This window comes from Ornithorhynchus anatinus, chromosome 13, assembly GCF_004115215.2.
Source record: "Ornithorhynchus anatinus isolate Pmale09 chromosome 13, mOrnAna1.pri.v4, whole genome shotgun sequence".
NCBI lineage: Eukaryota > Metazoa > Chordata > Mammalia > Monotremata > Ornithorhynchidae > Ornithorhynchus > Ornithorhynchus anatinus.
Window position 1 is genome coordinate 6,496,479 of NC_041740.1, and position 26,338 is coordinate 6,522,816.

Here is a 26,338-nt window from a genome sequence, read left to right on the forward strand (position 1 = left end):
CCAAAACCTGTTTCCCGACCCAGGGGCCTCTTCAGCCCTTCCCTCCTATACCATCGGGGGTCGGGGGGCTCAACCCCAAAATATGGCAGGCACCCGCATTTAGCATTAGAGAAATGACTTTAATGTAGCAAAATCCAGCAATCATTATAAGCTGAAGGGAGAGAGGACAGAAAGCGAAGCAAATTTGCCTTGTTAAATGCTTACCGCTTGAGCACTAATGAAAATTGCCCTCCAAATGACGGAGTAATTGGTGAGACCTCGCGGTCCCCGAGAAGGCGGTGGACAGTGAGAGCAGACCCAATACCAGTAAGTGTTCCCAAGGTGAGGGCAACTTTCAGCTCGACGCTGAATCTTCTCAAGAAGGAAGAATTACTTCCCTTGGCAACAGACAGATCCATTATATAAATTTCACAAAGGAAATGCCAAGTTCCATAATGTGCGACGTTGATGAATGAGGCGATCCTGATTTATCGCTGTGTATTTTTAAACCAGCCTATTTAAAATGCAGCTGATTTAAAAGCTGGTGTTTAGGCACTGCTTGACTATTGCTAAAGATTTACTCATTTGCTAACAAGAAAATTATGCTGCCTATATTTTTCTGGCGTCAAAGGGTGTCTCTGCTCCAACAGCCACTAAAAGGGCATCGGTCATGGATTGACTTCTGAATTCTTCCAGCATTTCTGATTTCTTTCTCTAACGCCATCTCTCTCAAATAATCTTGGTGAGATAGAGAAAGAAATCACACATCATTAGTGTGGTATTTCTTAAGCGCTTACTATGTGGCAAGCTCTGGGATAGACACAGGATAATCAGGTTGGACACTGTCCCCGTCCCACATGGGGCTTGCAGTCTAAGAGGGTGGGAGAAGGGGTATTGAATCCCCATTCTAAGGAAACTGAGGCCCAGAGAGGTTGGATGACTTGCCCAAGATCACACAGCACGCAAGTAGCAGAGTTGGGATTAGAACCTAGATCCTCTGACTTCCGGGCCTGCGCTTCTTCCAGTGGGCCAGGCGCTTGGCAGAGTACAGCAGAAGGACCATGCTGGTGGTCCAGTGAGAAGAGCACTGCTCTGGGAATCGGGAGACTTGGGTCCTATCTCCTGTCCTGCCAGGATCTGGCAAAGATGGTCGAAGGCAGGCCATGAACTCTGCAGTGTACTGCATCCCTACCCACCTCCTCGCCTGTTGCATCCTGGAGACCAGAGGGGCCTGACTGACAGGGATGAGAAAGTGTGAGCGGTACTTTCACAAACCACTAAATCTAGATTCGACTGCGCTTTGCGGATCCTCGGTCCAGAAGTCTTAAGACCAAGGTTCATCCTTGAGAAGCAGCATGGCCCAGCGGAAACAGCCCTGGCCTAGGAATCAGGAGACCTGGGTTCTAATTCCAGCTCTGCCACTTGTCTGCTGGGTGATTTTAGGCAAGTCACATATGCTGTCCGTGCCTCAGTTTCCTCATCTGTAAAATGGGGATTTATCACCTGTCCTCCCTCTTACTTAGACTGTGAGCCCTATGTGGTTCAAGGACTGTGTCCAACCTGATTATTTGATATCTATCCCAGAATTTGGCACAGAGTAGGCACTTAACAAATACCACAATTATTACTATTATTATCATAATTATTATTATTATTATTAATCAGTCACTTCTGATAGGCAGCTCCACCACCATCATAACCACAGAAGCCAAACAAACTCTGCCTCAGGTTCTGAAAATAACAAAAATAATGGTATTTCTGTTAAGCCCTTACTATGTGCCAAGCACTGAATTAAACTCTGGGGTAGATATAAGATCATCAGGTCAGACACATGGGGCTCACATTTTAAGTAGGTAGAAGAACAGGTATTCAATTCCCATTCTGCAGATAAGGACACTGGGGCCCATAGAAGTCTCACAGTGGGTAAGTGGTAGAGCTGCAATTTATAACCCAGGGTCCCTGAATCCCAGGCCCGTGCTCTTTCCCATCAGACTTTTAAGTTTACTGCAGGCAGGGAATGTGTCCACCATCTCTGGCTCCCAAGTGCTTAGTACAGTGTTCTGCACACAGTAAGAGCTCAGTACGTACAACTGACTGATTGCTTGACTTTCCACTAGACCATGCTGCTTCCCAAAAAGGTCCTGGGCCACAAATTAAAACCCCGGTGAGAGAGAGAGGAGTGAGGGGGTGATCTGCAGGGTCGGAAAGGTGAGCTATTGCCATACTCTGGCACGAGGATCTGGTCCTAGGAAGTTGCTGACTGGCTACTTGGATGGGTTTTTCCTAAATTAATGGAGCACTGGGGAAAAACCACCAGATCTCAGGGTCTTGCCTCCCATTACCATCTTTGAAAAGAAAGGAAAGAAGGCGGACTGTGACAATTACCCAGGCAGCTCTCCTTGGCTGGAAAAAGCTCTGGGCCAAAGCCCTTCTGGAAGGGTACAGAGAACATCATCATCAAGTGAGCACTGCCAACATCACCTTTTTGGTTATGAGCCCTGTGTGACACACAACTGAAAGAGAAGCTCTAGCAGCAGCTGAGCGGTTCCCTGGAGAACATTAGGTGGAAAACTTGGCTGCCTTAGATAATGGTGGGGAGCTCTTCTTCCCTCAAAACAACTTGGGAGACTACCTTCTTGCAACCTCCTCTGCTGGGAGGGGAGAATTAAGTTTGCTGAATGATGCTCTGTACCTTGAGAAATAATAACAATAATAATAATAATAATAATAATATCTGTACCAAGTGCTGGGACAGACACAAGATAATCAGGTCAGACACAGTTCCTGTCCCTCATGAGCTCAGTCCAAGTGAAAATAGGTATTGAATCCCCATTTTACAGACGAGGAACTGAGGCCCCGAGAAATGATGTGACTCACCCAAGGTCACAAGGAAGGAGGGTGGCAGCGCTGGGATTAGAATCCAAGTCCTCTGAATCCCAAGCCCCAGGTTTTTCCACTAGACTCCGCTGAGAGATTTGCATCTGTGTTCCAACCACCATTGCCCTGTCCACTGAACAACCTTAAATTACTTGGTTACCACCAATTTATTTGCCTAAGCAAAGTGGCCAGGCAGGAGGTCACTTTTACAGGTTTTTCTGTCCCTATTATCGAACTAGTAAAAAGTGGCTGGTGGTCACTGCCTAGAGCAGATAAAATCGTTTAGAGTGCAGTCCCATTAGAATGTAGATGGTTCCCAGCAAAACTGCTAATGGGAAATAAATGGCACATGAGGCTTCCGGTATGAATAAAAGCAGATGAACAATGAGGTCTGGCATAAAAACTAGACAGTTAAAAATAAACCTTAAAAAATGCAGTGAAAAACAATGGGATGTCTCGTAGAGCTGAGAGAAAGGATGCAATTTATATGAAGGCCAATTGTATCCTGAAGAACAGTTCTAAAGTCAGGTGCACCTGGATCACTGGGTGCCATCAGTGCAAATGTCAAAGAAGCAGGGAAAGAACAGGAAATATCTAATGAAAAATAATGATACGTTTGAATTTCAGCCAAAATCGGATCAAATCCACAGCACTCAACTGACAAGAGCTGACAGAAATGGGACCAGAGCCAGGAGGTGAAGGCTTTGTACGGACTCTGAAAGTGCACAGCCTGAAATGGGGAACCACAGAGCGAGCCTTGACAGTAGCAATAAAGCCACCAGAGACACAAAGAAATCTTATGTAAAGAGCATAGCATTAATGTGAAGCTTTCCCCAGCTGGAACAGTCTAACACTAAATTATTTTCCAGGCAATGAGCTTGTTAATGGAAAATGCATCCTCCTATTTTGTACTTTACTCTTCAGTGATCGTATTTTCCTTTTTCTACCTTACAAGGGATAGTTGCCTAGGTTTAGGGTCACAGAAAGAGTCCTTATTCATTCATTCATTCATTCACGCAATTGTATTTATTAAGCACTTACTGCGTGCAAAGCACTGTACTAAGCACTTGGGAGACAGACTCAATCCCTGCCCACAACGAGCTCACAGTCTAGAGGGGGAGACAGACATTAATATACATGCATAAATAAATAAATGAATAAATAAATTACAGATATATACATATATGTGCTGGCGGGCTGGGAGGGAGGATGAATGAAGGGAGCAAGTCAGTGACATAGAAGGGAGTGGGAGAAGAAAAGAGGAGAGGAGGGCTTAGTCAGGGAAGGTTTCTTGGAGGAGATGTGCCTTCAATAAGGTTTTTAAGTGGGGGAGAGCAATTATCTGTCTGATATGAGAAGGGAAGGTGTTCCAGGCCAGAGGCAGGAAGTGGGCGAGAGGTCGGTGGCGAGATCGAGGAGATCGAGGTATAGTGAGAAGTTTATCTTACCCCATGTTATTATAGGTGTGAAATAAAACAACTCATTTTCGCTTTCTGAGCATCACAGTTGGGACCCTGAGGAAATAAGAGGTCGAGATTGTTAGGGTACAATCAGTCAGTCAATCAATTGTACTTATGTGTTAACTCTGTGCAAGGACACTGTATTAAACACTTGGGAGGGTACAATCAATAGAGATGGCAGACATGTTTTCTGCCCACAAGGTGTTTACAGACTAGAGGTAGAGGTAGACATTAAAATAAATTGCAGAAAGGGGAAATAGAGTATAACAATATGTACATGAGTGCTTTAAGGGTAGGGTGAGTATCAAAATGCTTAAGGGGTACACAGTCAAATGTCATCTATTTTTAAGAGTGGGAAACTTCCAGAGAGACAGGGAAGTCCTGAGGGAACCAATACAATTACCAGAAAGACAGAGAACATGAGGAATGCTCACTATACAGTGCTCCACTATATGAACAGGGAAGACATTTCCACACACTAAAACCGGCATCAGGAGCTGACCGATTCCCATAACCACGGTCACCCACAGAGTTAGCATTTGGGAGGAAAGTCTGAACTGAAATTCCAGCAAATCTGTAATTGAAGATGGGACCAGCTTTGAGGAGGGACTCAGCATCCTTTGGAGCTGAATGTTGAGGGGAATGATGAATAGACCCCCAAGTAAGTCCCAGGAAGAAGCCACTAGAGACCACAATAAAAGCAATGATGAGGTCTCCAAAACACACCCTTGCAGCCTACAATATTGAGAAGTAGTTAACTATGACATTTATTAAGAGTTTACCATTTGTCAAGCACTATTCTAAGCCCTAGAATGAGTACTATAGGGGCAAGCACTGGGATGAGGATGATTATTATGAATATTAATAAAAATAATAGTTATAATAGTTAAGCACTTACCATGTGCCAAGGGCCATAATAAGTGCTGGAAGAGTTACAAGATAAGGTATCTACAGTCTAAGTAGAAAGGAGATAAGCGCTTAGCACATTGCTTTGCACACAGTAGGCGCTTAATAAATATGATTGAATGAAGATAAGGAAACTGAGAGGCAGAGAAGTGAAGTCACTTGCCCAAGGTCACACAGCAAGCAAGTGGCAGAAATGAGATTAGAACCCAGGCTCGGGGTCTTCACTAGGCGACACTGATTTTCTAGTAATTCCCTGTCCCACACTGGGTTTACTGTCTAAAAGGCAGGGAAAACACAGGTAACATCCCATTTTTCAGATGAGGAAAATAAGGCCCAGAGAGGTTAAGTGACTGGCCCAAGGCTCCAGAGCAGACCAGTAAGAGAGCTGGAATTAGAATTCAGCTCTCCTGAGTCCTACCATGCTCTTTCCAGTAGACCACACTTCCTCCCCAGAGAGAGCTATTGGTTTGTCAGTTTCCAGCCCCTCTTCTGGTTCAAATGGTACAGCGAGGTCCCAAACTTCTCCTCTCTAATGCTAGAAAAGGAAGAAAAGGGAAAATGCAGGGAAGATAAAGTTTAACAACAACAAAAAAAAACCACTAAGAAAGGTCCACCCCAAATGTCTTCCCAGGTGACTGGTTGAGTTGAAGGGGAAAAAGAAGGAGGCCAAAGCTACAAATGGTCATCACGAATACCTTGGAAACTTGAAGAAACCCCTTACCTTCCACAGGCTCAGCCCTTATCATCAGCAGCTGATTTGATGGCAAATAAGCAGCTTCCCTTTACACATGGAGAAAACATGTAGGCTTTGATTTATTTATTTAGGTTACTTCAGGCTCACAGTGCCCTGAATCCCTGTCCTAAATAGCCCCCTGGAAACCGTAGTTTGGCAATGGAGACGGGGCCTAAAGGGTCACCCTGGCAAAGAGTAAAATGTCAATCCAAAAAAGCCCTCAAAAGGAACGAACTGAATTGACAAGCCTGGTGACTTAGTAGAAAGAGCCCGGGCTTGGGAGTCAGAGGTCGTAGGTTCTAATCTGCCCTCTGCCGCTTGTCATCCGGGTGACCTTGGGCAAGTCACTTCACTTCCCTGTGCCTCAGTTCCCCCATCTGTAAAACGGGGGTGAGGACTGGGAGCCCTACGTGGGACAACCTGATGACCTTGTATCCACCCCAGCGCTTAGAACAGTGTTTGGCTCATAGTAAGCGCTTAAGAAATACCAACATTATTATTTTTAAATTCAAAAGAACGAATGGATGGATGGATGGATGGATGGCTGGATGGATGGATGGATGGATGAATAAACGAATGAATGAACGAATGGATGAATAAACGAATGGATTGATGGATGGACGAATGAATGAATGGATGGATGAACGAATGGATGAATGAATAAATAAATAAATAGATATAGATAGATAGATAGATAGATAGATAGATAGATGAATAAATAAATACATAAATAAATGAATAAATAAATAAGCAAGCGAAAGCAGGAAGGGAGGCCGGGCACGGCCTTCCGGCTCCCTCATTCCTACCTCTCCTGCAAAACGGCCTCCGGCCGGTAGGTGGCGGCGGCGCCCCGCGGCCGACGCTTTCTCCGTCGGCCTGGTTCTTCTTCCGGCGCGCGAGGCGGGGCGCGTGGCGGCCGTCCCGTGCCGGGGCTGAGAGAGGGCGGCCGGACGGACGGACGGACGGACGGGGCTGAGGCGCGGTGCCCCCCTCCTCCTGTCCTCCGGTCCCCCGGTCCCCCGGTCCCCGTGTCCCCCCGGGCCGTCATGAAGCGCCGGGCGTCCCGAGGTTGCGGGTCGGCGGGGGCCCTGAAGCGGATGCGCCGGGCGGTGGAGGAGCTGGTGCAGGGGGCGGCCGCCGGGGAGCCGCCCACCGCCCCGCCGGACGGAGAGAGAGCAGGACGGGGAGGCCGCAGCGCCAAGAAGAGCCGCCGGGAGCTGAGGCGGGAGAAGCGGCGAGCGCGGAAAGGCCGTCGGCTGCAGAGGACCGGGGGCCCGGGGCGGGGGACGGCACCGGGACCGGCCGGGGGCGGCGGGGGCCGCGCTGGGGTCGCCAAGAAGGGGGAAGGGAAGAGGCCTGACCCGCCGCCTCCTCCTCCGCCGCCGCCGCCGCCGCCTCGTCGTCGTCCTTCTTCTCCCCGCCCCCGGGCCGGAGCGCGGGGCCCCGAGCCGTCCCCGTCCCCGTCCCCGACCCCGTCCCCCGCCTCGGCCGCCCGGAGACGAGCCCTGCTGGCGGCCAACGAGGCGGAGGAGCGGGAGATCCGGCTCCTGGAGCGACGCCTCGGCCTCCGCCGCCGCAGGAAGAAGAAGGACCGCCCCGGCCCCGCCGCCGTCGCCGCCCCCGCGCCTCTGCCCCGCAGCTTCGTCCGCGACGGGCTCGGATACCTGCTGGACGTCCTGGGCCCGGCCGGGGGCTCGGCCCTCGCCGGGGACACCCACAGCGACCACCACCCGCTCGGGGACGATGAGGATGATGAAGGCGACCGGGGCGACGAGGACCCTCTCCTCAGGGACGATGAGGAGGAGGATGAGGAGGAGGGCGACGAAGCCCCTCTCCTCAGGGACGATGAGGATGAGGAGGGCGACGAGGCCCCTCTCCTCAGGGACGATGAGGATGAAGGCGACCAAGACGACGACAGCGACGAGGCCTCTCTCCTCAGAGACGATGATGATGATGATGATGATGATGATGAAGGCGACCAAGACGACGAGCCGGGGGACCCTCCCCCCGAAGAGGCCCGCACAGATGCCCCTGCCGAGGATGACGACGACGCTCCCTCCGAGGTGGGAGCTCCCCTCCTCCAGGAGGCCTTCCCACACCAAGCTTCCCCTTTTCTCTCTGCTCCCTCTCTGCTCCCCCTTCCCCTCAGCTAAATCCCCTTTCCCCCTTTTCCCTCTGCCCCTCCCCCTCTCCCCTCCCCTTAGCACTCTGCTCATCTGTATATATTTTTATTACCCTGTTTATTTTGTTAATGAGATGTACATCCCCTTGATTCAATTTATTGCTGCTGTTTTAATGAGATGTACATCCCCTTGATTCAATTTATTGCTATTGTCTTAATGAGATGTACATCCCCTTGATTCACTTTATTGCTATTGTTTTAAAGAGATGTCCATCCCCGTGATTCAATTTATTGCTATTGTTTTAATGAGATGTCCATCCCCTTGATTCTATGTATTGCTATTGTTTTAATGAGATGTCCCTCCCCTTGATTCTGTTTATTGCTATTGTTTTAATAAGGTGTACATCCCCTTGATTCTAGTTATTGCTGTTGTTTTAATAAGGTGTACATCCCCTTGATTCTATTTATTGCTTTTGTTTTTGTCCATCCGTCTCCCCCGATTAGACTGTAAGCCCATCAGTGGGCAGGGATTGTCTCTATCTGATGCCAAGTTGTCCATTCCAAGCGCTTAGTCCAGTGCTCTGCACATAGGAAGCGCTCAGTAAATACTAATGAATGAATGAATAATATAAGTAGTAGAGAAACGGCGTGGCTCAGGGGAAAGAGCCCGGGCTTGGGAGTCGGAGGTCATGGGTTCAAATCCCGTCTCCGCCACTTGTCAGCTGGGTGACTTTGGGCAAGTCACGTAACCTCGCTGTGCCTCAGTCACCCCACCTGTAAAATGGGGATTAAAGACTGTGAGCCCCACGTGGGACAACCTGATGACTTTGTATCTACCCCAGCGCTTAGAGTAGTGCTTGGCACGTAGTAAGCACTTAAATACCATTATTATTATTGTTAAAAGCAATAACACAGGCCCACCTGACAACCTGATCACCTCATATCCTCCCCAGCGCTTAGAACAGTGCTTTGCACATAGTAAGTGCTGAACAAATGCCATCATTGTTATATAATCATAATAGCCATGGTGGTGTTTGTTAATAAGAACAATAACAGAGAGCAGTGCTTTGCGCATAGTAAGTACTTAAATACCAGCATTATTATTATTAAGTGCTTATTATCGGCCAAGCACTATTCCAAGCACTGAGGGGGGTTACTAGGTGATCAGGTTGTCCCACCCGAGGTTCACAGTCATTCATTCAGTAGTATTTACTGAGCGCTTACTATGTGCAGAGCACTGTACTAGGCGCTTGGAATATACAGTTCAGCAACAGATAGAGACAATTCCTGCCCAATGATGGGCTTACAGTCTTCACCCCCATTTTACAGATGAGGGAACTGAGGCCCCGAGAAGTGAAGTGACTTGCCAAACGTCACTCAGCTGGGAAAAAGGGGAGCTGAGATTAGAACCCAGCACCTCTGACTCCCGAGCCCGGGCTCTTTCCACTAGGCCACACTGCTATGTTGGTGTTTGTTAAACACTTATTATGTGCCAGGCACTGTGCTAAGCGCTGGGGGTGGGGAAACAGCGTGGCTTAGAAAGAACTCGGGATGGGGAGGCAGAGGTCGTGGGTCCTAATCCTGGCTCCACCACTTGTCCACTGTGTAACTTTGGGCCTCTGTCCCTCAGTTACCACATATGTAAAATGGGACTAAGATGGTGAGCCCCATGTGGAACAACCTGATGACCTTGTATCTACCCCAGCGCTTAGACCAGTGATTGGCACTTAGCACTTAAAATACCATCATTATTATTATTATTATTATTGTTAAAAGCAAATTGGGTTGGACACAGGCCCTGACCCACGTGGGACTCACAGTCTCAATCCCCATAAGGGAATTGAGGCACAGAGAAGTGAAGTGACTTGCCCAAGACAGCAGACAAGCGGTGGAGTCAGAATTAGAACCCACAGCCTTCTGACTCCCAGACTCAGGCTCTGTCCCCAAAGCCCCGCTGCTTCTCCAAATCAGTCATTCTTGTTGGAGCCTCGGGCAACCAGTCAGTGGCATTTATTGAGCGCTTACTATTTTGTAGAGCAATGTACTAAGCAGTAATCGTGGTATTTAAGTGCTTATTCTGTGCCAGGCACTGTACTGAACACTGTGGTAGATACAAGCAAGCCAGGTTATTCATTCATTCATTCAATAGTATTTATTGAGCGCTTACTATGTGCAGAGCACTGTACTAAGCGCTTGGGATGAACAAGTCGGCAACAGATAGAGACGGTCCCTGCCGTTTGACGGGCTTACAGTCTAATCGGGGGAGACGGGTTGGACAATGTCCCTGTCCCACATGGGGCTCACAGTCCTAATCCCCATTTGACAGATGAGGTCACTGAGGCACAGAGAAGTGAAGTGACATGCCCAAGGTCACACAGCAGATGCGACAGAGCTAGGATTAGAACCCAGATCCTTTTGACTTCCAGGTAAGCGCTCAGGAGAGAACAATAGAATAAGTCGATATGATCCCGACCCCAAGAAGCTCATAACACTACTGTCGTGCTGCGTACGGTACCAAGTACCTCGGAGACGCCCTCCCTTCTGCCAGCAACTCCCAGTCATTTTTGATAGCCTGTCACTCTTCCCATCTTCAAAGTCCTCTCTCCTCCAGGAAGCCTTCCCTGCCTAGCGTCTCATCTATCCACCCTATTTTCCCTCCCTTCAGCCTCACTTATGCACTTGGGACCATACCCCTAACCACTTTGGAACAGTCCCCACCCTCACAGTTCTTAGGTCCGTTTCGTTATGCTCTGCTGCTTTCCCTCTCTCTAATTTATTTTAATTTCCGTCTACCCCGCTAGATTTTAAGACCCTTGAGGGCGGGGATCCAGTCTACCAACCAACTCTTACTCTCCCAAGGGCAGAGTATATTGCCATGCACAAAGTAAGCACTCGATAAATACCATTCATTGATTAACTGGAGAGTGAAGTTGAGGAGGAGACATGGTATATTCGCCAAAGGAGCTCACCATCCAAACTTAAGAGTTGTTTTCCTTTTGGACAGCCCCCGAGTATATGCTGCCCCAAGAACCTTGGATTGACTGGGGTTTTGTTTTTTTTTTTTAAATTGCCACATCCTCAAATTGGTGCATATGGTAATTCAGAAAAGGAAACAGATGTCTTTGAAACTAAAAACTCTTATATTGCAATAAATTTTCCAGTAGTAAATCAAGATTTATATCCTTTATGCCTCCTAGTCTTGCTTTGGCCAGTTGACATTTTCAGTCCAACAGAAGGAACCCTTAGCAGCCGCAGGAAAAGTAGAAAGGGCACAGATCCCACTAGGTGATAAACTTCTTGAGGATAGGGATCATGTCTACTAACTATTGTACTCTTCCAAGTGTTTAGTACAGTGTTTCTCACAAAGTGTGAAGTAGAGCAAAGGCCTGGAAATCAAAAGGACCTAGGTTCTAATCCCGCTTACCATCTACGTGACCTTGGGCAAGTCATTCAACTTCTCTGAGCCGCAGTTACCTCATCTGAAAAATGGGGATTAAGATTGTGAGCCCCATGTGAGCCATGGACTGTGTCCAACCTGATTAACTTGGATCTACACCAATGCTTAGTTCAGTGCCTGGCACACAATAAGTGCTTAATAATTGTCATTTTGAAAAAAAAATTACTGGTAGTACAGCTCTGTACACAATAGGAGTGACTGACCCAGAGAAAATCTCTTGAAAACAGTGTCTGGGTGGACAGAACCCTTACTTGTAGATAGTTTTACTGCCAAAATTGGCATCAACTGGACACAGAGACCCCAGTGTGGCCTGGCACCAATGCTGACGTTAACCCCCCATCATCTGGTAGCCAGTTAAAGTAAAATAAAAAAAATGACTGGCATATGACCAATTATATTCATGTATTCAGACTTTTGCTTCTTGTTAGCTTCATTCTAGTATTAAAACTGCTCTTCTTTGCTTCCTGTAGACAGAAAGCAGGCACTTGAATTTACCTCCCTTCACTAGACACACAGTAAAATGTTAAATCACTGTCTTTGAAAGAAACTGTAAATTAATTTTTCGTTAAGTTTGACTCAACTAATTTGTAATTGGCATTAAGTGTTTACATGAGAATTAACAAAAAATGGATCTGAAAAGGAGCCCAGATTGTTTGAGTGGAAATGTCATGGCCTTAATTGCTGACTTGTCTTTTTGCAATTAGGTTGTGGGTGAAAGCGTTACAAAATATATCCCACCTCATGTAAGGCGATCAGAAGAAACGGTGGATGCCAGAAAAAGGGAAGAACTAGAAAGGTTGAAGAAAAATGTGAAAGGCTTAATCAACAGGTAACATGGCAGTTTATTTGATTTAAATCTTTTCTGGAAAAACAAGTCTCTCACCCCAAGACAAGTATCAATTGGTGATATTTGTTAAGTGCTTTCTATGGGCAGAGCACTGTACTGAGTGTTTGGGAGAGTACAATACAAATGTAAATGACCCCTACCTACAGGCAGTTTATAGATTAGAGGGGGAGCAGGCATTCAAATATATTACAGATGGATGTGCACATAAATGCCGTGGGATTAGGGGAGAGGTAAATATCAAAGTATTTAAGGGGAACAGAGCCAAGTGCATAGGAGCTATAGAAGGCTCAAAGGAGGGATAAGACGGGAATGAGGGCAGAGTCCAGGAAGGCCTATTGGAGGAGATGTGATTTTAGTAGGGCTTTGAAGATTGGGGATGGTGATCGATTGGGTACAAAGGTGGAGGGAGTTTCAAACCAGAGGAATAACATGGGCCAGGGGTCAACGGTGAGAAAGACAAGATCAAAGTACAGTGACAAGGTTAGTGTTGGAGGAGTGAAATGTGCAGCTTGGATTGTAGTAGGAAAGTAGAGAGTTCCCCTCGATGGCAGAGGTCGGGCTTTTAATCCATCAGTGGTGTTTAATGAGTGCTTACTGTGTGCAGAGCACTGTGCTAAAGCATTTGGGAGAGCACAATACATCAGAGTTGATAAGCACATTCCCTGCCCACAGTGAGCTTTTAATGTTTATACTCACGGCTGGTTGAATCGTCATTGTTCTGGAGTACAGGTTTAGACAAAACCTGGGCCAAGCGCAGCGGTAATATTGCTTTCTCTGACCACAGAGGGTAGTAAGGGCTGGGAAAGAGGCCATGACAATTGCTGTTATTAATAGACAGCTAACCTGGGCTGTGCTGTAGGGATTTCTGGGCTATATGGTTTCTTAGGGTGCTGTCCCAAAGAAGGGGCCAATCTCTCTGTGCAGACCTGAACTCCCTGTCCTCTCACCTGTGATTTTCTCAATCCATCAGCCAGTTAATGGTGTTTGAGTGCTTACTGTGTGCAGAGCTTTGGACTGATTGCTTAAGCGAGTACAGTGCAGTAGAGTTAAGCACAGTTTGTTCTGTAATATTTGCCGGTGGTTACATAGAGAGATGAATAACTCTCTGTGTCTTCTGAATGAGCCTGTTCTGGAGGAGCACATCAGATTGAGGGAAAGGAAGAGAGAGAGTGTTGAAATCCTTTATGGGCTTTATTTAAAAAAAACACCAATTTCCATGACTATCATACCTAAGTGCGTTGTTATTAGTAGACTGCTTCTGGCTGAAGTGATTCAGTTTGTGGCTGTGAAGGAAGATAAAGAATTAATTAATGGTTAAAACGTGAGTGTGCTTCTTGCCTCCTGAGATTTTTTTAAGGAGAAGGCATCATGTTAAAAATCCAAATAAAATAAACTGTTTTTAAACAGTTTTGATTCCCCGTAACGAAACAAATGTAGTGGTTCTTCATATACGACCTGTCCCAGATCTACCCCTTCTCCACCCAAATAGCCACCTTCCCTGGTACAAGCTCTGGTCATATTTTGGCTAAACTGTTGGATTGGTCAGTCTCCTTGCTGGTCTCCTTTCCTCCAGCCTCTTCCTCCTCTATTCTGTTCTACATTCCACCACACTGATCATCATCTATGCACTTAGACCTGTGATCTTTGGATACGTGATATTTTCCCCATCCCCAGTGCACTTATGTAAATACCTTTGAATTATATATTATACAGTATTTATTCATGTTCATTTCTGTCTCCCCCTCTCGACTGTAAGCTCATTATAGGTAGGGACTGCGTCTGCTAATTCTGTTATATTGTACTTTCCCAAAAGTTTAGTTCAGTGCTCTGTGCATAGGCAGCACTCAATAAATGCCATTGATTGATTGATTGAAGCATCATTCAACCCACACCTCTGCTCCCTTCAAACCCTCCACTGGCTTTCTGAGTCCCTCCACATCAATCAAAAACTCCTCACAGTCGACTTCAAGGCTCCCCACCAAATCACACCACTTTAATTTTTACTCTCTGAATCCACTCTTCCCTCCCTTTCTCCTAAACCAGCCTTCTAACTGTTCCTCACACTTCAGTCGACCTTTTCATTCCTCTAGCTTCCAACTCCCTCCCTACCTAAATCCAACAGTTCAGCACCCCCTGCAACATTCAGAGTTCTCCTGAAATCCCACCTCCTTCAGCAAACCTACCCAATCCATCAACTGTATTTATGGAGTGCTTACTCTGTGCAGAGCACTGTACTAAGCACTTAGGAGAGTTCAGTTTAACAGACTTGGTAAACATAGTCCCTGCCTAGCAATTCCCAAGAGTTTGTTAGAGAATCCATCAGTCAACTCTGGCATTGGAAACTAGCTTATTTGTACCTCAGGCCTTCTAAATATCTGTTGATTCAGTCACCTATTTAGCTGTTCTTCATAGCTATATATTTGTAAATATGTTCATCACTGTATTCCACAGGGATCAGGATACATGTGACTTCTTTGTTTTGTACTTCCCAAGCCCAGTACACTGCACCCAAGGGACATTCGGTAAATGCTGATATTGTGGTTCATTTTTAAACATTTTACTCCTTGAAATTCCTGTACAGATTGAGCGAACCAAATATAGCCTCTATAAGTGGGCAGCTGGAAGAACTCTACATGGCAAACAGTAGAAAGGACATGAACGACACCCTTACAGGCGTTCTTATGAATGCCTGTGTTACCGAAGCACTAATGCCCGCCCGGCTGATGATGGAGCACGTTCTCCTGGTTAGCATTCTTCATCATACGGTGGGAATTGAGGTAAGCATTTCCCCTTCGACTCATCCAAACAATTCCACTTCTAGGTAATAATAATAATAATAATGGTATTTGTTAAGCACTTACTATGTTCCAAACACTGTTCTAAGCACTGAGAGAGATATGAGGTTTTCAAGTTGTCCCATATGGGGCTCACTGTCTTAATCCCCATTTTATAGATGAGGTAGCTGAGGCACAGAGAAGTTAAGTGACTTGACCAACGTCACACAGCTGATAAGTGGCAGATCCGGGATTAGAGCCCACGACCACTGACTCCCAAGCCCGGAGTCTTTCCACTAAGCCACACTGCTTCTAGATATTTGTGCAGCACCTCACGTAATGCCTTCTGCCCCTGCTAGTGGTCGCCGATGCACCAGGTAAATCCGTTCGGTAACTTTGTGTTCCTTGTCACCTGGGCCAGAATAACATTTTAAAATTCCTCGGGAAATTGGGGGATGGGATTATGCATCAGTTGGGTCAGGTTCCCCTTCTCCCCCATACTTTGTCCACTCGTCTTTGGGTATTTTCACTGGTCAGGGCCTGCTGGGCCTACTGGCATTTCTACCCCTTGGGCCCTGAATCCACCAGGCCCCCAAGAGGCTAGAGGTGGAGGTGGAAGAGTGATTTAGCCTGGAGAGACCTGTTTCTTTTTATGTTGTTTTTGGCTGTTTCACCCCTTTCACCGTGTTCACTCTGTACTACTTTCTGCAGGCATCATTCCTACCTATTATGAAACGTAATGAAATTGCCAAATGCCCTTCTCACTCCCTTTGCAATTGTGGAATGCCATTATATTGCTTTTGTGGGATGTTCTTAGGGCTGATTTTATCATTCTGTTATCTCTTGAACAAAGTTACTAGACAAAAGGTTCTACCATCAGTGAATTGTGGTAAAAGCTGTGACCCCTGACCATTCACAGAATATCAAAGATGTACCTGATCTGCCGTCATGAGATTGTTTGTTGTATGTCTCATCGACACCTTAGCTGATAGCGTGAAGGACAGTCAAAATTATTTTTTCCAAGAGGAAGTCATTATAGTAGCTTGGTTAATGACAGCCACTGAAACTTCTGCCAAAGAATAATGAGGCGTCTCAGGTGGCTTTTCCATTAAACTTCCTTTTAATGCTATAATAGTAGAACTGTGCTCACATAAACCCATGCTAAAGATATATGAACGTAATACTTGGGACCATAGAGTCTTTGGCTGAATTAATTTTGTATTGGTCATTTCTAAAGCAAAATTAAATTCCTGTGACATCTGAACTTTCTTAAAATTTCCTATATGAGAAATTGATCATGGCATTAAGATTTAAGTTTTCCTCTTCTATGTAAAGGAGCCCTAACGAGATATAGTGTCCGTAATTGTGTCACACCAGCCAAATCCACAGTCCCATTTGACCAGTAAAGACTAGCCTAGCGAGTATTGAAGCCAGTGGGTAGAATAGTCAGTGCAGTGTCATCCAGGGATTCCTTACTGACTTCCATACAGACTGCTTCACCTAAACCCTCCAGTACAAGGATTACCTCTTCCTAAAATAATCCCTTACTCATGAACTGTAACTACATTCACAGGGCCCTCACTTCTATTTTCAGGTTGGGGCTCACTTTCTGGAAGCGGTGGTGAGAAAGTTCGATGAAGTGTATAAGAACCGCAGCGAGGGAAAAGAATGCGATAACGCCTTTTCCCTGATCGCCCATCTGTACAACTTCCATGTAGTGCACTCCCTCCTCATCTTTGACATTCTGAAGAAACTTATTGCAACTTTCACAGAGAAAGACATCGAGCTGATTCTGCTGCTGCTGAAAAATGTGGGCTTCGCCTTGAGGAAAGATGATGCTTTGGCCCTGAAGGAGCTAATCAGCGAAGCTCAGGCCAGAGCGAATGGAGTGGGCAACAAGTTTCAAGACCAGACCAGGGTATGATTTCATCTCTTGAGCCTACCTCTCTAAAGTGCTGAAAGGCTGCACAATCAGTCAATCAGTGGCATTTACTGAGCTCTCTTTTTGTACAGAACACTGTACTAAACACTTGGGAAAGTACAACAGAGTTAATAGTCACAGCCTTAGCCCTCAAGGAGACGGGCACTAAAATTAATTTCAGGTAGGGGGAATTAGATTCATTCAGTCGTATTCTTTGAGAGCTTACTGTGTGCAAAGCACTTCCTAACAGGACTTAGATTTTGGAAGACTCTTTGTCATTCATATATCCTTTTTAGGATGACTGAGTTCACACTGGGGAAATTTGTTCCTAGAACTCAATCACCAGTGACTGTGAAACAGCTGCAAGCCAGACCAATGTTCTAGAAGTAACTAATTCAGAAAGCAGTAACACTGCATATCCTAATTTTGTAAACTTAAAGAATGCTTTCATCTCTTTCCATTGACTTTTGAAATAAATTTTGAAGATGATAATTGCAGATCGTAAAAATGCAGTTGAGATGAATATAGCTTTAGATTGCGTCTAAAACTGGCATAGTTGAATATTTAAGGATGTACAAATAGATTTTTGTAAATTTCTTTCATCTGTTATTAGTTGTAATATGTCTTTTTTTAAGGTTCGGTTTATGATAGAGACCATGTTGGCACTAAAGAATAATGACATGAGGAAAATCCCAGGCTATGACCCTGAGCCTATTGAGAAATTGAGGAAACTACAAAGAACACTGGTAATTTATTTCTGTTAATGTACACCTTAATGCTGTTAATGTTGACACAGATTAACACAGACCCACAGGCCCTGAGCCTGAGAGAAATTTGGCTGGAGGCAAGAAATAATTTTAGTAAAAATTAGAAGTTATAGTCATTGTGACCTTGTAACATGTGGGAATAGCTGGAGGGAAATAATCCAGGCTGCTCTTCAACAGGAAGGCTATCAAGAGCATAGTTTTGCTCCAGTTTAAAGCTATGGTGCATCCTCACTGGGATACTGCTTGTAGTTCCTGATCACCTCATTTTAGGAAGGAAAAAAAAATAGGCAAAGAATAGCAAAAGGCAACAAACCCATCAGGGACATAGACCACACTCCATACAAGAAGATATTGGGAGAGGGTGGGCATTTAGTCTCAAAAGCCCAAAGCTAAGAAGAGGGTATGATTCAAGGAGGCAGAATCACACACTGCTAACATTTTTCTCCAGTTTTCACAACATGTAGACTAGTGGGCATCCATTGATGTTTATAAGGGGTGGGTTCGCATCAAAGGGCAACATTAAAACAGGAAGCATGAGGAATTTGTTACCCTAGAAACTTGTGGAAGGTCCAAGAAGAGGTCATGGACGAGCTCTTGGGTAATTAAAACAGTTCTTGAAAGTGAATTAAGTATAGAAGTTTCAGGACATCTGGGGGGAAAGTCAAAGATGTTAGATAATTCAGCCTTAGTCCTGAATTGGAAGACGCATTAGGAGGGTAACCAGAGAACCTGTTCCTCCCGTCATTCTCTGGTGCCACTGTCAAGGTGGAACATTGAACGGGCCTGAACCATGGTGACACTTAAGATAGTAAAAAGATTTTACAGGCTATTTTGATTCTATCTACAAAGTTAATTTAGGGCGACTGAAATCATATTCCCCAGAAAAATCTTGGTTATAGTACTACTGGGGCAGATAACTCACCCAACTTCTCTTTGGGCCTGTTTCCCTCTTAAAGAGCTTTTATAAACTTCTAATCTCTCTGCTGTGATTTCTGAACCTTTATTTTGTATAACTTTCAGTCAGTCAATAGTATTATGGGCTTGCTGTTTGGGGAGCCGTAAGTAGATTTAGGAGACAGAATCACCTGCCCACAAGGAACTTACGACCTAATGGGGGAGATAGACGTCTAATTTATAGACAGGAAGAAGGGGTGTTTAAATATCTTGAGAGGGAATTAGTGTTGAAACTCACTGCAGGGCAGTATACAAAGTAGCTAAAAAAAATAAAAAATTCCCCAAACTATCTTCATTTGGTCAAAAGCTTGTGAAGAACAAGCTAGTAACATCACTTAAAATTTAATCACCTGCTTATTGCCCAACTTCTTCCTCCTTTGGGAAAAGTGTGAAAGTAATGCTTGTAGATTAGAGGGAGGCCCTAAAAATTGGTTCTTCTATTAACTTGTAATTTTAAGTGACTAAACATCAAGTAGGTGCCTCGATTACCTTGTTTTTATCCTTCTTGCTTCTTGGTGACAAAGTTCTGGCCTTCTACAAAATATAATTTCTAAAGTGGAGGAAAAAATAGCACATGACTGATGCTTTTTATTTTCAAAATTGAATTCTATTTTCAACCTCATTTTAAGTCTTAATCAGTTCCATAATTTAATTGACACATGTCAGAGTCACAGTTCAAAAGGCATATATAATATAGGGGTCAGAACAAAGAACATTTCACAGTTAAAAGGGGAAACCCCAGCATATGAAAGTGTGAGTCAGGATTGGGTATACATAATTACCCCACTAATAATGAAGTTATTGGGTTAATGTTGCTTGAAATTCTTTGTACAAATAGATTTAAATTCATTAGGAGTTGTAGTCACTGAAGTAATGCAGGCTTCCTTTACCACTACAGAAAGCAACTTCTGAATTTCAAAGGTAAAGCATCATGCAGGTTACACAACGTAGAGCTCGAATGAAACAGTTGACGCTTGCTTATGGCAAAGTATTCTGTGTATGGGCCTCGGCTCTGACATGAAAAGGATGCATAGAAGAATGTAGATTTGGATGGAAAAATTCTTCCCCTTGTTGGACTTTAAAAGATTCTCACTGGAAGAACTTCCTGTTTTAATCAGGTGCGCAACAGTGGCTCTGGCAAGGAAACCCAGTTGCGCGTCTCATGGGACAGCCTCTTGAACGCAGAGCAGATCGGCCGCTGGTGGATCGTAGGCTCGTCTTGGAGTGGAGCGCCAATGATTGCCAACAGCAACCCTAGTGACCAACAGAAGCAGCACGTGGGAACGGTAAATGAGAAAAGTGCCCGATTTACCAACCAGTAGACACTTCTTTAAAGGAAAAAATGGCTGAAAATACTCTACTGGTCATGGAATGGTAACAAATGATCTGCTTCAGTGCTAGCAGGAGCTCCTCCTCTCTTCCCATCTCCCCTCTCTTCCTCGCTCTCCCTTACCTCGTTTTTCCATTCATCCTCTTTCACTTTTCCTCTCCCTCTCTCTCCGTAATGTCCCTCAATACAAGTGATGATGATGGTGATGTGGAGGGAGAGACTGAGGAGGAACTCAGGTGAAGCTGGGGATGGTTGGGCCTGGCTGGAGCTTCTGGCTGGGCATGGGAATGACCGTTCCAAGTCGGTCACAGCATGGGGCAGAGAGAAGAGCACATGGTTTGAAACAAACAGCAGGTTTTGTCTAAGAAGAAACAGGAGGTTCTGTGTCCAGGGTTGTCTTATTACATCTCTGCTTCCTTCTCTCGCCACCGTATGACCAAGTCCTTAGGTTTCCTACAAAATCAGCCAGATCACTGCTTCTTTCTAGTTTTGCCGTTCCCTCACAAAATCCCCTGAACTCGTTTTTTTTTTTAATGGTATTTGTAAAGCACTTACTGTGTGTCAGGCACTGAACTAAAGCAAAAGCTGTTCAGGTTGGACACAGTCTCTGTCCCACATGGAGCTCACAGTATTAACCCCCATAATAATAATAATGTTGGTATTTGTTAAGTGCTTACTATGTGCAGAGTACTGTTCTAAGCACTGGGGTAGATACAAGGTAATCAGGTTGTCCCACGTGAGGCTCAAAGTCTTAATCCCCATTTTACAGATGAGGTAACGAGGCACAGAGAAGTTAAGTGGCTTGACCAAAGTCACACAGCAGGCAAGTGGCAGAGTTGGGATTAGAACCCACATCTTCTGACTCCCAAGCCCATGCTCTTGCCACTAGGTCACCCTGCTACATTTGTGGGTGCTTAATTTTCTCACTTAAGAATTTTACGGACTCTCGGGTCATTTGACTTGTGATGAGAAACAGGTCTCATTCTTGAACCCCTTATGGCCATGGAAATAATTGCAGAAATTCTCTGCAAAAATGTGACCCTTAGGGGCTTCATTTACCTGACACCTTACCTCTACTTTCGTGTGCCTGTTAAAGGCGTGCATGGAACTATAGTGGTCATTTTAATCATTACTCAGAATTTTAATTATTTTCCCCCCCTTTCTCATTCTTTCCAGGTCAGTTCAAAGATACTTGAGCTTGCACGGAAGCAGAGAATGAATACTGATGTTAGGAGAAGCATTTTTTGTACATTGATGATCAGTGAGGACTTTCTAGATGCATTTGAAAAGCTTCTGAAGTAAGTATTCCCAGCCCCTCCATCTCTGAGGAAAGAGTCGCCATGGGCAGAAGCAGATCAATCTGCAGGGTTATGCTTGGGCCTTTTAGGCCCTCAGGCAGAGCCCCTAATAGCACCCCCACCTCCTCCACTGGTGTGGGTTTTAGCTGTGTACCTGAGATGGTCTTAGAGGCCCCCCTGCCGCTTCAAAGGGACCCCTCACACCCCCCCCCCCTTTGTATTCAACAATGTGAGCAGGTTTATTCCCATATCCTGCCCAGTTGAACTTCTAAACCACCAACAGGTAACTAAAACTGTGGTCCAACTGGTTTTCTTAAAGGGCAGATTGGTTTATGATAAACCTGTGGGGAAATTCAGGAATTTTTCATCCTCTTTAGTAATAACACATTAAGACCAAACAAATGGCTCTAGTGATTAGAGATTCAGAATCAAACTATTTTTATCTAAAAGTTGACCCAAATGTCAAATGACATCTGACTCATGATTAGCAGAGTTTGTCAAAAACAGGAGTATGTGCTTGTTGATCATTTCACTCTAAATTCTAACTCTTCAAGTTTGTCTTGTGCTTAATGTTATTCTGAATTTGGAAATGAATTGATTTCTAATTCGCTGTTACTGTCTTTTTAGGCTTGGACTTAAGGATCAACAGGAAAGAGAGATCGTTCACGTTCTCCTTGATTGCTGCTTGCAGGAGAAGAAATATAATCCTTTTTATGCATATTTGGCTGGAAAGTTTTGTAACTATGATAGGAAATTTCAGGTAAATTAAGTGTCTACTGAACCAGCCTTATGTCTTTTTTCTATTTTTCTCAGGTAACTCAGTAACTTAATTCATGTCAATGTTTAAATCAGATTCAGGCCCAAGTGTAGTACTAGGAAGTTCTGCTTCTAATTCTCTACTTGGACAATGCTTCTAAATAACAACAATGTAATTTACCTTGAGGTTTTGCACTTTGTTGAAAAACAGAATTTGTTAGCTATGCTGTTTGAGAGAGCCTACACTTTTAAAAGTTGCTAAACTGAGTATTCTGTCACAAAATGCAGTTACACAGGAAACTGAAAAGGCCTTCAAAGAACTTTAAAATTGTGGTGGTTTTTAAGCCTTTTTGCATATTTTCTAAGTGATTTGATCTGTAGATCAAATTAGAAGGAAATAGGATTTTTTTTAAAAAGAGAACTGTAGAGCAGGAGTTCTCAAATGGAACTCTGAAACCTCCCTTCTGTCCCTCTGGCTTTCAGCCACAGCCCCTTTTAAGTGCCATTTCTCGTTCAAATTCCAGAGCACCCTTCCCTTGTAGACACTAAATTCCTTGTGGTCAGGGAACTTGTTCAACTCTGTTGTAAGCACTTAATACATTGATCTGCACAGAGTAAGTGCTCAGGAAATACCACTGATTGATTTTTCTCTCTGCCCACCCTTGGATGCTGCGGTAGCTATATAAAGGGACTACTGCTGGGAGATGCTAGTGTGGCAAGCCCTAAAATTCACTTCCCTTTTAAATTACCACTGTCGGGAAAAAGCAGAAAACAGACTGGAATGTAGCCCTGATTCAAGATTCAGGACCTCTGTGGTCTCCCCCACACAGCAGGACAATGTAACAGACTGGAAAAGAAGGTGCTGCCAGTAGAAGAGATCTGGGGACCTCTGGTGAAAATAGCATAGTAGTTTGATATCTTGGATGTCGTGATGATGAGTCTGAAGCATACTGTACTATTGCCTGGATGCTTATTTTATTTTATTCTTTTACTTGGATTCATAGATGACATTCCAGTTCAGCATGTGGGATAAATTCCGAGATCTAGAAAACCTGACTGCCAATACGGTCTCCAACTTGGTTCATCTGTTGGTCCACTTGCTAAAGACCAAATCACTCCCCTTATCCATATTTAAGGTTCGTGTTTGGTTTCTATGCCTGATCTCTTAAATTATTGTTAAATATCCCTTTTCCTACTGACTACTTCCTCTCATTTTTATTTTATCATTCCATGGTCAAATTAACCTAAGCAAGTGACATTTGCTTAGACAGCCTAGACATCAGCCATTAAGCCATCCAATTTCCTCTGAGCGACTTGTCTCTTCATTGTAATCAATCATATTTTAAAAGGTTGCTACATGTTCAGTAAGCCTAGTGATACAAAGTGACCTCTAGGAGCTCTCAGACTATCAAGTTTAACTTTTTAATTATAATGTAAATAATTTTTGTGTGTCATTCACATTTGGATCGGTGCCAAAGTAATTGTGTGACTGTTTCCAAAATGGGGGGAAGATGTAAAAAGCCAGAGAAAGAGCTTTGCCCATATTCAAAAGCAACTCCACACTGAGTTTAGATGAGCTGGATATGGAGACAATCACGGCTGCTTACTGGAAAACAATATGATCTTGGTGCCACATCATGGCCCAGTGGAATGAGCGTGTCTGGGAGTCAAAGGACCTAGGTTCTAATCCCAGCTCTGCCAGTTGTCTGTGACCTTGGGCAAGTCACTTAACTTCTCTGTTGCTCCATTACCTCATCTCTAACTTACACTGTGTCCAACATGATAATCTTGTATCATCACCAGGGCTTAGAACAGTGCTTGACCTGCTGTAATCACTTAACAAGTACCATTTAAAAAAAAACAAAAACCTGCCATTGGCTATACAGAGAATAAATCATCTTAACTTAAACCCATGTTAGCTGGAATTTTGGCTTCTTGTCAGAAAAACTTAAGCATTTGAATGTAGTGATATCTGGTTCACAATTTTAAAAATATTTCAATTGAGAAAACCAATTTTTTTAATATATATATATATGTAAACTTTGAGAGTGCAATAGTTTGTTTTTTGGTGTGGTTTTTTTTTTTTTTTTTCATTTTTGGTGCATTTAGGTAATTGAATTCAGTGAGCTAAACAAGCAGAAAGTTGACTTCTTAAGAAAAATATTGTATAGGTTATTAATGGAAACTGAAGTTGAAGAACTTACTTCAATCTTTACAAAGTAAGTAATCCACATAGTTCTTACAATTCACTGGTGGCAAGTAACCTCTGTGCTATTTATAGAAATATAGGTTACTAGGGCATTTTTCTGATTTGTGCATGATCTATAATTCCCTTACCTTTTCCACCCCTACAAAATGTATTTAGTTGAAAAGCCCCGCAAATAGTAATTTTAAAACACATTATGGACAAACAAATTCTAGATTCTGAATTGAGTTTTTTAAGGAAGTTCAAATTTTGCATCAGTACTGTTGTCTAGGAAACAGTGACCTTTCAGAAGTCATCATTTTTTATTCTGACCCTTGCCTGTTGGTGTGCCTGCTTTTTCAGGATGTATGATAACCCAAAGCTGGGAATGTTGAGCGAGGGCCTGAAGCTTTTTATTAACCACTTCCTCTTGAAGAACGCCCAGGCCCACAAAAGCACCGAAGAAATAACTGCCCTAAAAGAAAAAGCCGACCTCGTGTTACGGCCCAGCCGAAGGCAGAAACATTACTCGGCTGCCTTCTGAGGGACATCGCTGGCTTATATTTATTTTTACGGGTGAGTTCGAAGATTTAATGAGCAGCTTTGGACAGAGGTAGGGCAAAAACGGACCTTTTATTAAACTAACCACTGGTTTTGCGCAGGTTCCCAAAACCATGCTTTTAGCAGACTCTCTCCCTTCCCCTTGTTGGTCTTGTGTCTTCAAAGTCAGGCAGAGATATGCAAGCTCAGTGCTCTGATTAGGTGTGCTGCTTTCTTCTCCACTTGACCAGAAAAGACCCAGACAGGGAAGTGACATTTGTCAAGCCAGACACCATTCTAGGTTTTGTAACCTCCATTCCTGAGCTCTGATTGTCTGGAAGTTCAGTGTCAGACCCAATAGGAAGTGGCTCCTGGGACGAGGAACTCTACAGGAATCCTCGACTCCCAGATTCGTTTCCTAAGTGAGTAGACATTTAAGATGAGGCTCTCTATTTTCAGTTAGGCTCAGGCGAATAGACACTTCTTTCACTCTGATGTTTCCTCCTCAGTCCTTCAGACTGCTTTTAGGTTCCGTGGCAGCAGCAGCAGCACCATGGACTTCCTCTAGCCTGGGAAGGTAGGAGGAGCCACGTGTGAGGAGAGACATCAGGGCAAGGCCAGCTGGGGCAGGAAGGATTAATACCGGAAAAGCCGCCCCACCCGTTTAGCTCCGTTTCCTCCGAGACACTCCTGTCCAGCTGCTTTCATGAGACTAAAAGCAGACGCATTTTAAGGGATTGCCTCTTCCTTCCATCTCCCTCTACTGGCTTTTGCTCACTGTGGTCACTGTGGTAGCTGATAACCAATACTCCATCCTTGGTACTAAATTGTGATGCTGCCAACAGCGTGGCTTCTTGTAGAGCTGTAGAGACTTTATGACTTCTGACCTTTTTGCGGAACAAATGCTAATTAACAGCTGGGACTGATGTTTGCAGGGCAGCAGAACTGTTTGTGACACTACCTCATTGTCCCACAGACTGCTGGGAATTTTTGCTCTAAATTGAACTACCCCCATCTCATTATTTTTTTTTTACTTTAATGATATTTGTTAAGCGCTTACTATGTGCAAGGCACCATGCTAAGCTCTGGGTAAAATACAAGCTAATCTGTGTCCCACATGGGGCTCCCGTTATTAGTTTCCATTTTACAGATGAGGAAATTGAGGTTCAGAGAAATTAAGTGACTTGCCCAAAGTCACGCAAGTGGCAGAGCCAGGATTATAACCCATATCCTTCTGACTCCTAGGCCTGGGCACTATGCACTAGGCCACGCTGCTTCTCGCGGGTAGGGAACATGTCTGCTAATTCTGTAGAATTGTACTCTCCCAAGGACATAGTCCTCTTGATTGGTGACAGCAGCCACATTACATTTTCCTGCACAGTTTTCTTTTAGATAGCCCCATTTTAGTCCCCCATAGAAAAGTTGATTTGGC

At 44.5% G+C, this 26,338-nt stretch overlaps 1 protein-coding gene across 3 annotated transcripts in view; it reads left to right on the forward strand.

The window, feature by feature from the left end:
• Window positions 1-6,830: 6,830 nt before the first annotated feature.
• Window positions 6,831-26,338, forward strand: part of NOM1 (nucleolar protein with MIF4G domain 1) — a 34,760-nt gene continuing 15,252 nt past the window's right edge. For 2 of the 3 annotated variants that reach the window (XM_029077652.2, XM_029077651.1), the window contains exons 1-11: window positions 6,831-8,018; window positions 12,239-12,363; window positions 14,963-15,158; window positions 16,750-17,073; window positions 17,712-17,822; window positions 19,916-20,083; window positions 21,304-21,425; window positions 22,053-22,185; window positions 23,186-23,317; window positions 24,291-24,400; window positions 24,730-24,942. In XM_029077652.2, the coding sequence (XP_028933485.1) occupies window positions 7,002-8,018; window positions 12,239-12,363; window positions 14,963-15,158; window positions 16,750-17,073; window positions 17,712-17,822; window positions 19,916-20,083; window positions 21,304-21,425; window positions 22,053-22,185; window positions 23,186-23,317; window positions 24,291-24,400; window positions 24,730-24,910 (2,619 nt within the window). In that variant the 5' untranslated portion in view covers window positions 6,831-7,001 and the 3' untranslated portion in view covers window positions 24,911-24,942. The remainder of the gene's footprint in view (window positions 8,019-12,238; window positions 12,364-14,962; window positions 15,159-16,749; window positions 17,074-17,711; window positions 17,823-19,915; window positions 20,084-21,303; window positions 21,426-22,052; window positions 22,186-23,185; window positions 23,318-24,290; window positions 24,401-24,729; window positions 24,943-26,338) is intronic. The other variant, XR_005660690.1, reaches the window with a different exon arrangement.